We start from the raw sequence: 14,449 nt of genomic DNA on the forward strand, positions 1-14,449 counted from the left end.
GACGTGGGCCGTCTCAGTGTTTCAAAAATGAGAGCAGAAATTACATACAAGTAATTCCACTCAGTATATATTTTAATATTTTCATTATTAAATGAAATTAAATGACAATTTGGGAAATGTGCATTCTCTGTGTAATAATTTTAAGGTTAGAACATTGATATCACCCTCATGTCTGTTGATTAAACGTTAATCTACAGCCCACTGCTAGTTAGCTTAGCTTAGCAAGAAGATTCAAACACATGCAGGCAAACACACCCCTCCTGCTTTTAACCACAACTTATCTAACTGTTCCTGTGTCCAGTCTTTGTGCTAAGCTTAGTTAACATGCTTGCTTTGCATGAAGACTGGAAACAGCTAGCCTGGCTGTGTTCAAGCACATTCAAAGCTCACTACATGTTATACTTTGTTTGTTTAAGCCATACAAATTATTAAAGTGAAAAAGCAGCATTTCGCTGTTTATCAGGGGGTTATGTTGCCAGGTTAGAGTGGCCATATTTTCAAACCCTCAAACTGGTATGCAGTCAGAAGACATGTTCCTCTAGGGCTTTCAACCAGAAGGGGATCTCTTGGTAAAGATTAGGAATAAAATCGTGGTGTGGGTTAAAGTCAATAGCTTTTTGTCAGAAATGGCTTTCTTGGAGAAAGCCAACAAAGAAAGCTTCTCCAATGTGCAACAGGGACGCTTATGCCTCATTTCAAGACAGCTTTGTTTTGTGTCCTTGTTTCCCTATAGTATACGAAGTACACCCTTAGTGTGCAACGCAAAGAAATGCATTAAAAACACCACCGCATATATGACAAGGTAATTTTGAGCGTCTTTTGTTGGCCTGTCAGGTGTTTCATGAAACATGCATGCCATCAATATGTTACGTGGCTAGCATAGCAATGCTAACTAGCTACACATGATACTGTTAAACTTTTCACTTGGACAAAATGTATAAATAGAGCTGTATCACATTCATTAACCTGTTTGCTAATTATTTTTATGCAAAAAAAAAGGTTCTCATGGGAATGAATGGATTTCCGGTTAAACAGGGCTATGTTGAAATGAGGCATTAAGTGTACCTCCCGTTTATTTATGCACTTATGCATGAACCATAGGCGTTTCATCAGGATAGGGGAGAATTATTTCAGCGCTTTAGCACACCTATCAAGTGCACCTTTCAACACCATGGACAACACCTCAGCAGAAGGAAAATTACGTATTGTTCCACCAAAAATCCACCAAAACACAGTGTCTTTGAGGACTGAATAATATCACAGTAACACACAGGACCAACAGTACAGTCCATGGTTCAAAAGCTCTGGTTGTGTTTCACCAGATGAGCAGCAAAGGTCCTCCTGAGCTACCCGTTTCAGATGGCTGTCACTGGCATTTGCACTGCTTGTAACAACCACTTACGTTTGGCTGTCTTTTATTTTCAACAGCATTTCCACCATGCACGACTGAACTAGTACTTTATGATTATTTTTTGGCTTTTTTGCCTTCATTCAACAGGACAGTTTAAGCATGAAAGGGGGAGAAAAAGAGGGGATAACATGCAGGAAAGGGCCACAAGTTGGAATCTAACTTGCGGGCGCTCTGGGGACATTGCCTTTGTACATGGGATGCCAGCTCTGTCTACTGTGGTACTGGTTGCCCTTTCACCACTACTTTACAAAGGAAGGCGTAGTCTTGCGGAGCTCTTTAGAAAAGACTGACTTCCTCTTTGGCATGGCAGCTAACTGTTAATGCACTGACAGGTTCTGTTAGAAAGAGCTGCAGACATCATAGCAAGAGCTTTGATAATGACCCGCTGATTGCCACACAGAGAAAATTAGTGCTGAATAGACCCTTTTAAGGCCGGCGTCACAATGACATCGGTTTGTTACCTTGAGGCAAAGAAAAATGAAGACAACTATGATTAAATGCGATAAAACGAAAGCAGGCGATCATCAAGAATGCTCACATGGGCAGCCACACTTCATATCAGGTTTGGGGAAAAGTATTTCCTGTTGTAGAGATGAATGATGTTTTGCGTATTACAGGTTATCATGTCCACGTCATCAGACACTTTGGAAAGGAATTAAGAATTATGCTGGGTTTCTCTGTAATGCTAACTTGTTAGTGTTACACTTATATGAATGACACGGTGGCCGATTCCTTGTGTAACATATTAACTTTTTTATTTTTCTGTGTGGGAGCAGTAAAAAGCACAATATCAGTCCTTTGGCGTCTGTGTTTCTCTGCACTACAACAACGATCTGACGTCTCACTCTACTAGTGGCAGGCGTCAGTCATTGATACCTTACACACACTCCAACCATTTAAGGCACAACCAGACCTGCTAGAAAATAATAAAGATCACATAGACTACATCAAAACAGTAATTTTAACATATGCTGAAGTCCTTAGCTGTTTGTAATGAGAAAGATATTTAAATCCTTTTTCATGTCTGTCTCTGAAACACTTTTAATGTCTCTGAAGGACACTCAGTGCCACACTAGCGCATTAGCTAACATTCGATAGCAAAAGAAACTGGAGGGAAACTTTGTGTCGCCCTTCTTTGTAAGATTGCCATGGTAATCAGCCACAAAGCTTCCTGTCGGATCATCCATTCACTGAGTGAGAGCATATGGGTCGGCCAGTGTGGTCCCGTTGGCCAACAGAACTTGCTAACTAGCGCTAACTAATGTCTGTGGAGAACTGTTTTGCCTCCAGCTAAGCCCCGCCCATCTGAAACATCATAGTGTTTACTAGAAGTAAAAGGGTCTATTCAGACATGTTGTGCATTGTTTATGTTTTTATATTGGATTAGGTAACAATGAGTGGTACAGAATGTGATAAATGTCTGTGCAAGTGCTGAAAACAAGCATAATCTTATTGTTATTATTATTTTAATTGTGTTAAAAAGAGGGACACTTTTTGTGTCTTATAGATATTTATTGGGACTAAGGACACAAATCTTCAAAACGGGACAATCCTGGACAAACAGGGACGTCTGGTCACCATATGCCAGGCAACCAGCTGCAATTCAAGGACTTTGCTGCTCCCACCTAAGAAATATCCGACACATAACTCCCATGTAAAGCAGTAAATTGCAGTTTTTACACTTTGATTTGTGTACAAATAAAACTCTGTAAATAATAATGGTACGTGAGTGAGTTGAGTTCACAAAGCTATAGCTACCGTCTGTCTCTTGCCAACTGTATACAGTTGGCACATTGGCTGTTGGGTGCGGTTAAATACAGACTTCACAAAACAGTCAAATTTGCACGAATGAATCGAGGTGAACATTTGCCTTGCTTTCTGTCTGAACGCACCTTTAAAGGTGGTGGTTAGTAGATTTTTCTCCCGTTTGGACAGAGACAGGCTAGGTGTTTCCCCCTGCTTCCAGTGCTTGTTCTGATCAGAAGCTGGCTGGAGCCATATATTTACCATGGTACCAATCTTTTCATCTAACTCACAGCAAAAAAGCGAATAGGCACATTCCCAGAATGTCAAACTCTTCCTTTGAATGAAATAATTGTGTGTCTGCATGGTGTGATTACTGTCCAAGCCACAAACACTCAAAAAAGTTCTCAGATGTTGCCAGTAAGAAATAGAGAAAGTGTGCCCTGTGCTGGTTGTTTGCTGAATTAAATTTAGCTGTCTGTTGGCATACTAGTGGGTGAAATGAGATTTCTTTTTCACCTGCTTATTGCACTTATAGAGGGAGGGCTGAATAAAGGGTCTTCTTTTTTCCTCACTCCCTCAAATGAGATGGAGCATATAGAAACCCTAGCTTTCCTCCACAGGCAAAATTCCTTCCTTAGATAACTCTTGTGAGACCTGCTTTGCCTTTTGACAAGCTGACTGACAGATAGGCTAATCTGACTGACGGATCGCGTCTTTAAAAGAAAGTGGAAGGAGCAAAAGTTGTCAAGCGGGCCCAGATATGGAAAAGCAGTCAGTGAGCTAAGGAGTCAAGGTTATCCCGAACAGTAGAGAGATTTCAGCGAAGCATTTCCCTCCACTTTATGATGAAAGACTGCTGTCATGTTAAACATCAGATATGGGTTGGATCACAGAGATATGGGGAAGAAAGAGTGCAGATTGGTGAGGTATTTGTTAAGAGAGCCTGATAGTTCTGGAAAAGAAAAATGAAAGGCGCTGCGAATCTCTAATGCGCATCTGATTTTGTGCTCTTTGCATGTGTGCGTGGTGAGGAGCAAGTGTGGGTATAGCTAAACAGGGAGGCCCGTGGAGGATTCGGTTTTCACTCACAGAAAATTCAACTTTTTCTTATTGCCTGTTTCAAATCTCACCAAGAAGGTGTGGGGGCGTTCAGCTGCTTGGAGCCGGGGAATCAATGCTGTAGGCAGGCAGAGCGAGGGATCAGCACTGAGAGGTGCAGAGGACAGGACACTCTTGTATCACTCACAGGGCGTTCTTGGCAGATTGTCGTCCTTTGTGTGTGCTTGTGCAGTAAGACCTTTGGCTGGTAATGTGCCTCAGCCCTGTATCACCAGAAAAACCCTGTTCTGTGTATGCGTAGGTAGACTTCCAGCCCCTCCAGTTCCCATTTCTGAGATAATTTCTGCCTGCCTTTGTTTTGGTGTATTCACTTGTGCTGTCTGAGAGGTTTAAACACAGGTTAGGTGAGGGCAGCAAAGTTGGAACAACTAATCCCCCACTGATGGAGGGTTTAAAGCTTAAATCATCCAACAGCAGAGATGAAACAAGTGAGAACTGAGATGCAGCCATGACATTATTTCACCAATCTGTCTGCAAGTCACAGTAAAGACACACTTTAGCCAGCGTGACTCTGCCACAGCGGGAGATAAATCTGAAAGACTGCAAACAGAATCGACCCCCATTCCCAGGAGTAATGGGGCTGTCACAGGCTAAGCCTGACCCCACGGTAACCCCCTGGGGGCAATGATATGGCACCCATCTCTTCACACCAGGGAGTCAGCGGCAGAGTGAGGAGGGGGGCACACATCTTATGATAGCAGTCATCCTCACTGGAATGAGGAAAAATAGAGGTCATTGAGCCAATGTAGTCCCATGGGAGACATGTGTGATTGTGTGTGAGAGGGTAGAGTGAGAAACCCTGCAGAGAGCATGACAGTGACAGAGAAGGAGGAATGAGACTCATGGTGGGAAGTGGTTGTTGATGCCGGCTGGAGCTGATGGAACCTGCCTCCATGAAATATGGGAAATATCTGGTCCTCTCACACCTGCAAACACCTCAAATGATGATGGCAACAGGAGCAGGGTCATTTTTTTAGTTGGACTTAGTGATGTGTTGGTTCTATTCACTGCCTGGTAATATCACATGCATTTCCAAGACGCAATGAAACGTACCCCCACGGCATCAAAGCGTAATGCACGGCGAGGCAATCTTGCATCCAATCTAGAGACTCGGCTCCAGTAGCCTGTGTGGTCTCTGGAGGGGTGAGACATGCCTCCTCGCGCAGCCTCTCGCCGCTCTCCATCCATGGCGCATCTCCAGCTCTGAATCCACTCCGGCTCTGGACACACCGGCGGCAGCGCTGATCCACTCACACACATACACACACTTTCACAAATGCAGCGCAGAGGACTGGACCGGCCGGAAAAATCCTACCGAGTGCGTTGATGGTAAGGCAACATTTTTTTAATCAGCTGTTGTTGGATTTTACGCGATTTTTATGCTCTAATGTGACGGAGAGTATCACGATAAGGATTATATGAGCGGTACAATCAGTCTAAATGACAGTGATTTCTCCACACAGCGACTTAAAGTGTGTCTGCGGTACTTAGTGGTGAGTTTAAAGTGATCTGGAAGGCTACTTTATCGGCTTTACTGTGATGCTCCACATGGGCTCAGTGATGTGGTGACACATATTTATTGTATTTATTAAGTTATATTCTGGAGGGAATGGCTCTATGTTGAGTTTACATTGGTATTAATGAGTGAAAACGTATTATAACTGTATTCAGATGCAAATGATGTGCTTGTCATCATCACTTACAGTTAGACTCGGACAGCAGCCCATCATGTGTGGATGTAAGTGATGGGATACAAAAGTTGCAGGTCCATCCTGTCTTTCTTAATTTCATCATCCCTTAACTTTACATTGTTTTCCGCACTTCACTCATCTGAACACTTAACCTGCTCTGCCCCCTCTTTCTCTCTCTTATTTTGCTGTTTGTGAATGAAACAGGGCAACATGAGATGAAGCTTTTTCTTCATTCCTCCCTCCCCTGTGCGTAATGTAGTGCTTTTACTGTGTGTGCCCCGGTGTGTGGGTGTGTGTGTGCGCGCTGGAGGAATCATGTAGGACAAGATTCATCTTCTTCCCTATCACAGGAGCTCCTCTGTAGCCCGGGGTCAGATGCAGCTCCTCTGCGCACAGCAGCAGCTCTGCTCTGCTCTCTGCCTGTGGCACTCTGCGTGAATATATATATATATATATATATATATATATATATATATATATATATGTATGTGTGCGTGTGTGTGTGTGTGTATGTTTTAGTTTAGAGAGAGGGGGAAAAGATGGATAGATAGATGGAGAGCAGAGCAAGAAACGCTAGCTGGAGACTCAAAGCTCCTCCTGTCGTTGCTACTGTTTCTCAACTCTCCGTGCTCCCCAGGATTGATCATCAGGCTTTGCCAATAAACTGCCTCACTCAGAGGATCTGTGAACACACCGAGGTGCCTTAATAGAAAAATCTTTGGCACTGTCACATCCCTCAATCACTTGCATCCCAAATCCCTCAGTCCCACCCTCATCACTAACTTCAATAATCTCATTTGTTGCCTTTATTTTCCACAGAGGCAATTGCCTTCCCTGCACCGTGCACAATGTCATTACCTCCAACACTTTTGCTGCTAGCTATGTTATCTCAGCAGCAGCAACGCCTCAGTGTACAAGTCAAACCTGCCAGAGGAGCGTGCACCACACAGTGTAATCTTTCCTTGATCCTGTCCCCGAGGCTTTTATCCCCTGTAAGCACTGTTATTGTTTAAGGGATACAAAAGCTGGGACTGTCTGAAGCTCACGGCCCCCTTCCAGCTGTTGACAGAGTGTGTATTATTCCTGGTGTGAGTCCCGGTGCGGGAGAAGTTATAAGCCAGGGAGAATAGAGGACTTGCAAATCAAATTGCTTTAATCCATTGAAGCATCTGTCCTCATTCTCCAGAGGGCAGCAGGGTGTGTAGCAAAGGGTGCTTTGAGCCCTGATCACGGCTGGAAAGGAAAACAAAACCTGTCGCTGAGGAATCATGTGAGGTGCCTTGGTCAGCCAGCTGTGCAGTACATGTAGGGTATGGATGGCAGGACTGTCAAATTGACAGATTTTTTTCCCCCTCTTAAGTGTCAGGGGCGGTAAGAAGCTTGGTCAAAGTTTCTCATTATCTACAGTCATTCGTGCTTTTATTTCTCTGCTTTTTCATCCGTCTCTCCTGTCCTTCAACAAATGCACAAACAGCTTTAAAGTTGTTCAGAGATAAGAGACAAACAGTTAGAGCGTCCCTGTTTCTGTCATTCTGTCTGCAGCTAACAAAGTTTCTCCCCCTGATGGGTTCATTCTGCGATTGCTGTTTTTAGCCGTATTCAAACAGAATGGCTCATGATGTCAGCTCGATTTCTTTTCCCCCTCACCCACAGAGTAAATGTCTTTGGTTTTGCGCTGTTTGTGATTAATGGAACATCAAAAGCCGATCTGAGCTCAGTGTGATACATTCCTGAGGATATGAGTCTGCCAGGGACACATAAACATCATTAATGAACAAGAGGCAGACTGGAGAGAGACAGAGTGACAGAAAGAGGGTGAGGAGGCAAACAGGAAGGCAATATTTATTTTTGTCAGTAATATGATGTATATTTACCTGCGGTTTTGATGATGATTGCCTCGGTGAGTGATGGAGACACACTTTGTGCCCAGGGATCGCGTGTGATTACCTACCATCAGTTTGGTGCAGAGGGACAAATGGATGGCAGCACCTTTTTTTTTTCTAAATCCATTTGGAAAATCACATCTCCCTTTGCTCTCTCATGCCCAGTGGCAAAAAACTCGGAAGTGTACAAAGGAAACTTCTCCACTCATCTATGTGAAGACAGCTATATTTATCTGGGTATGTAGCTCTCTGCTGGGCTTAGAGGCTTAATTACCCAGAAGAGAGGAAAGCAAAAATGAAATGCAATTATGCAACTGTGTGTGCACGGTATCTTGAATAGTGGAGCTATTTCAGATAGGGACATTACTGCTACCATTTCCCTGAAGAGGTCTGACCTTTGAGTTGTGTTTTTTCTGCAGTGCAAATTTTGGGGATCCTTAAGGAAACAAATCCTGAACCTGTTTATTCAAAGCATTTAAGCTACTTATGTTAGAAATGCTAAAAGGTGATGTCTCTTTGCTTTGCTTGAAAAGAGAGGGCAACCTTTCCTCAAGTATATATTTTTTTTTTAAAAAGTGTGTTTTTAAGGAAAACTGACATTTTGAGAAATACTCTTATTTACTTCCTCTCTAATATGAAGCTACAACCAGCAGCTGGTTAGCTTAGCTTAGCACAAAGACCAGGAACAAGGAGAATCAGCGAGCTTGACTCTGTCTGAATGCAACAAAATTCACCGACCAGCACCTCTGAAGCTCTCTGATTAACAGGCTATAGTGTGTTTAAACCTGCATACAATCCCCCAAATTGTCATTTTTATACTTTCATTTTTGTTTAGTAAAAAAGAGATGTAAGATTTTATTTAGTGAGCTTTTGATGTATGATTTTGTTAGCTTTGCACAGAGCCAGGCTAGCTGTGGGTTGCCAACTTCCTGTAATGGAAATAAGGAGCAGTGGGGAGGGTGTTGAACTATATGACTACATATCTGCTGATGCATGTTGTTTGATGTCATAAATTCCTTCATGACTAATGGAGACAATCCAGTGGCAGATGATGCAGTTGGCCTTGTGCATATTCTCACCAGGCCCCAAAGAACACTGCTCAGCCATGCAGCCAATTTTTCCCACGGGCTGCTTACGGTATTTCAACAAAAAAAAATCCTTGTGGCTCAAAAGCATTTTCCCTATAGGCTACCATTATAAAAGAGACGTCTGCAAAACTGTCGACAGGACGCCTTGAACTGTAAACAAGGCTCTGACTCTTTCCATGAAGCATCTTTGATACATGGAGGTTTTATATTTATCAAATTTTCCGCATGCGGAGAAAAGCATTTTAAAAACCTGTGATGTCATCATGAGCCGAGCGAGAACTCGGGAGAAAGACTACTGCGCATATTCAGCTAAAAACTTTTTTTGGCATATGTGCCAGGTGAGCAACTCCACTGGAATGAATCGGCGCCATCTTGGCATCTAGGTGTTATTAAAATCTATGATTCACACTCACACATTGCAGCCATTGGTGATCATTTCCCCTTCCTTTCTGTAGCCTATTTTTGTAATCTCTTCTCCCGTTTTTTGGTGTACCATGCTCGTTGATTGCCATTTTTTAAATCTCACACCGCTGTCAGTACTGTATACAACGCTGTCACTTGTCACTTGTGAGCAGCAGCGTTGCTCTGATACACCAGACAGCAGCTTCTCATCAGTCGTGAATCACAACGGCTGAGAAGCACATTCTCTGTTTGAGCAGGAGAATGTAACATGACAGACAGGCTGCAGGGTTTCCTTCTATCTCACAAAAATCTCCCTGTCTAAATAGTCAAACTTGTAATCTTTGTAAGATACATGTTAGGCTTGCACTGAATTGATTCTCAGAAATACAAAACTAAGCGTGTCCCTGGTCAATTTGGAGCACATTTTGTAGTTTCAAATTACGAGATGATTCTGTACTTACGGGACAACTGGCAACCCTACCTGTTTAACCTCATTTCCTGTCTTTAGACTAAGCTAAGCTAACTGGCTGCATCTTCATATTTACTGTACAGACACAACAGTGTTTCAGTCTTTCAGCCACAAGGCAGATAACCATATGTCTAAAATGCTGAGCTATTCCTTTAGTCACTCAAATGACTCTTTTACTACTATAGAAAACACAGTTACACAATTTGTAGGACAAATGTTCACATTCTGAACCAGCAAGGGAAATCTGTACGGGGAAAGTTAATGTGACATACTTTACGTTCAACTGTTCAAGTGCCCAGCAAGATCTGCTCAGTGGCCATCAGTGGAGTGCTGCAGGCGCAAAGGAGTGAGAGCTTCACATGTATGAAGCTGAGAAAATGCATCAAAATGAAATCTCATTGTGTGTGTCTCCCTGGCGGTATCAGCGTGAAGGATGTAGAGCCAGAGGGGGGGGCAGGATGGAGTGCTCCTGGAAGACGGTGCTGCTGCTGGTGTGTGCATCTCTTGGGGTCCAGTACACGGCCATCCGGACCCTGAGGGACTCTCTGTCTGGACCCTGTCAGGGAACCTACCGCTGCCAGACCAGACACCACAGAGGTACGCCTCGACAGCCAATCAAGATTGTCCTAAATACTGTCCTGCCTCGCTACAGGAGGGCATAAAGTGTATAGAGCTTTTGGCATATCTACTGTGGATATGCTCATGTGCATTGCAAAAATAACTCAAATAACTTAAAATGTATGTATATTGTTACAGACTTTGGTTGTGCAGCTGCAGCAGAGGTCATAAACAGACACACACTCAACACCTGATCAGTGATATTAATAATATTTTAGCACTTTAAAGGAAAGAGACAGCATCAAACCTGTGCCTGAAGCTACAGAAAAAGAAAGCAGCTCAGTAAACAAGGGGATTCCCAACAAGTGGGGAGGAAAGAGAAATGAAATATGTGTGATTCGTTTTACAATTATCCTCCAATTTATCTCCATTAATCCCCTCTCATAGCGCAGCTGTAGCTCGCTGGCGTCGAGCTCCTGTGTACGAAAGTAACATCCCCTTTGCAATCAACTCCTCATCAGCAGTAATTACACGTTAGCTATTTGCGCTATATTTAGAGATCCGCCATTTCATAAGCCCCCTCGGTAACCACCGGCAGACAAGCAACTTACTCAGGCGTGTTTACCCTCTAAATTATTTAAGCTTTATTGGCTTGATTCAGTGGTGTACTTTCTCCTGGACTGAAGTTATGACGAAAACCGACTCACTTTAAGAGCTGAAGTAACTCTTCGCAAATAAGTGAAATAACTCCTCTTTTAAGAGAAATTGAACCTGGGGAACAGGTTGTGTGATCTGAAGTCGTTATTTAGCTCACTGTAATAAAAACAGGATGCAGCTGACATCCGTGTCACACAATATGAGTTAAACTTGACTTTGTTGTTTATTTCTTCAAGACTCCAGGTGGAGAGCCCTGTGCGATGACAGCTGGATGCCCATAGAGTCACCGCGGAAGCACATCCTGCTGTTTGCCACCACGCGCAGCGGCTCTTCCTTCACCGGGCAGCTCCTCAACCAGCACCCAGGGATCTTCTATGTGTTTGAGCCTCTCTACCACGTCCAGCAGGCCTTCACCAACTCCAGCAGCAGGCTGCGTCGCACCCTGGATCGCCGGGCCCTACTGGGAGCGTACAGGGACCTGCTCCTCAATCTGTACACCTGTGACCTTCACTTCATGGAGAATTACATCCGTCCAGAGCCCCAGAACCACGTCACAAGCTCCTTCTTCCGCCGAAGTTCCAGTCACGCCCTTTGCTCCCCTCCTGTGTGTTCAGAGGGAGGGGATTTAGCAGCCTCTGATCCTCCTGATGAAACCTGGTGTCCCAAGAAGTGTGGGGCCCTGAACCTCACCCTAGCCTCAATGTCATGTCTGTCAAGGGAACACGTAGCCATAAAGACTGTGCGGGTCCCTGAGGTGGGGGACCTGCGCACCCTGACAGAAGATCCACGTCTGGACCTGAAGATCATCCACCTGGTGAGAGACCCCAGAGCCATCCTTGCCTCACGCATGATGGCGTTTTCAGATCAATTCCGTGCTTGGAAAATATGGAACGCGACAGGACGGCAGCCTCGATACGTGGACCTGACACAGATCACCAGCACCTGCAAGGACATGACAGCGTCTGCAGAAACAGGCCTTCAAAGGCCAGCGTGGCTGAGGGGACGCTACCTGCTGGTGCGGTATGAGGACCTGGCGTTCAACCCGAAGGAAAAGGCCACTGAGTTGTACAGGTTTGTGGGGCTGGAGATGGAGGACAGGGTACGAATGTGGATCGCAAAGAACACCAACAGTAACGTGTCGTCTCCGTCAGAGTGGAACTACAGGTACTCCACCACCAGAGACTCCAGAGCGACAGCGGAGAGCTGGAGGCTTCATTTGGGCTTTGACATCGTGAGGACTGTGCAGAATCTGTGCAACGACACTCTGGCCCTGCTGGGGTACAAGCAGGTGCACTCAGCAGGCGAACTCAGAAACTTGTCTCACAGTTTAGTAGAACACAGGACCTTTCAACCAGCCACATGGTAGATTTGATTTAAAAATCAATGTTATTTATTTATTTATTTATTTATTTAGTTCAGCTGACTTACCGCTCCGTCATGATGCTGAGAAAATGAATGTAATTTATCTTATTTTTCAATAATTCCTAAAGTAATTTAATATCTCTTTATATGGTTTTGTCAAAGATAATAGAAGTGCCAAATGTCAATGCTGTTCTGGTGCTGGAAAAGGTGTTGATCGAAAATAAACAGCTGTATGTGTTGATTGAAAAAAATCTCGACTTGTTCAACAGTAAGCTGGATCCTGATGTGATGAAGATATTATGCTGTGTTTTTTTTTTTCATGATTTAATTTTCTCATAATTTCAGTGTTTAAAGGAGAAAAAAAGACACTTGAAACAGCCCAGGCACCATTTCAGAGTAAATCCGACCCCAAGTCACACAAAAAGCGATGTTCCTGAAGGTGAGAAAAACAGGAAACGAGGCGGATTTATTTGTTAAAAAATAAATAAATTATAGCGCCTTCCAAGTGTCTCTAATGCATTTTGGAAAAGGATTAAAATGTCACATATGGTAGGTAGAAAATCTTCTGCAGCACAGAGCAGTTTTGATTTCTCTGTGAAGACGTTGAGAATATGAGAATATGTTTGTTTGCTTGTAAATACTGATTAACTGTTGCAACGCAAGTGTGCAAATGCTAAGTAACGGATGTGTTTGAACATTTTATGTCTGTAACTATGCTGTTTATATTTTCTAGACTTTTTAAAATAAATTATTCATATGTAAGTAATAACATATCTACCACACAGCTTGCTGAAATCTTCTTGCAACCGCATTTATTTGATGTTTAATTTCTTCAATCTTGGGAGGAAAGCAGATAAGTGCTCGAGTTTTAGTGCTGCAAACAGAGAACGGTGCAAATCCATTGTCTTTTATCTTGAAATCCCTCTGTATTTGGTTTGTCTTTCAGCCAAAATTCAATCCTGCTGATGTGTCTGTAGTAACAGATATGTTTTTGACTCAAGAGAACACATGCTGCTCATGCTGTGCTTTATTTTGTGTTAACTTTGAACCAAAAAAGAATTATACCAGGATCATTCGGCGGTACCAGCTATCTGCAGTGGCGTATAGACAGAGATTAGACAGCTGCAGGTTCTCTGCCAGTTCCACCATTTGAAATTGGTCTTTGTGTCTAAACAGAGAGAGGAAGCGTGCCATCTCCAGACACCAGCCCATTTATTCTCACATAGAGCTGCTCTCTTGAGATAAATGCTGGAAGTAGTTTCTGAGAAAGAACTCATTGCATGAATCATGGAGGAACCACTGATTGACTGTGATTTTCTTTCCTTTCAAATGCTAACATTGTATGTTCTTATGGAAGCTGCAATTGAAGCCCGCTGGGAACTATGAGCTTTAATGCCACCAAAGAAAGCCACTCCAGAGTGAAGGAAAGTATGCAATTTGAGTGGAACGGTCATGCTGCCTTGAGTACTATTAAATCTGAGGTGAAATTGTCCCTTTAATAATGTATTTTTAGACACCCAGTCCTCCCCACACTTCCTGTAGCTGCCCTATAGCTGCTGACACCAGGGATATCTCAGCGCGGCCCAAAGAATTGATCTACACATCCAGCTGAGGGGAAACAGGATTTAAGATGCATGGAGAAAAGATTGGCCGTCTTTCTTTGAACTTAATCTGCAAGGCTACACAAACTGGCCATAAAGCAAAGCTTTATGACACCCGGGGAGATATGCTTCATCGGTTTTTCCATCCACACCCTGACACACAAAGCTGCAAGTGGCCTGAGTCAGCCGTCAGCTAATTACCCATTTCTTTGCACTCAATAGCGGCAACCCCTCTCTGTCTCCTTAACTGTGCTGACAGATTTAGGTCTTATCAATATGGGTAACAAATATGAGGTGCATGCTGCTATTGGGAAATGCAGAATAGCACACTGTTAATCTACGCTAGCGGTTCCCAACGCATGTTGTTTGACACACCTCACAGTCCTTACAGATACAGATGAACCCGAGTACCCCTTCATTGACACTGCTGTTTATTTCAATAATTACCCATTACTTTTAGCT

General features: G+C 43.5%; 1 protein-coding gene across 1 annotated transcript; it reads left to right on the top strand.

Moving 5' to 3' along the window:
* Nucleotides 1–5,085: 5,085 nt before the first annotated feature.
* Nucleotides 5,086–13,151, top strand: si:ch73-62b13.1 (Carbohydrate sulfotransferase 1-like). Its single transcript, XM_050073304.1, has 3 exons — nt 5,086–5,605; nt 10,235–10,406; nt 11,261–13,151. Exons 1-3 carry the CDS (start codon nt 5,603–5,605, stop codon nt 12,388–12,390), a joined length of 1,305 nt encoding a protein of 434 aa, XP_049929261.1. The 5' UTR covers nt 5,086–5,602; the 3' UTR covers nt 12,391–13,151.
* Nucleotides 13,152–14,449: the final 1,298 nt, after the last annotated feature.

The sequence above is a fragment of the Epinephelus moara genome, chromosome 20, assembly GCF_006386435.1.
Source record: "Epinephelus moara isolate mb chromosome 20, YSFRI_EMoa_1.0, whole genome shotgun sequence".
Classification (NCBI taxonomy): Eukaryota; Metazoa; Chordata; class Actinopteri; order Perciformes; family Serranidae; genus Epinephelus; species Epinephelus moara.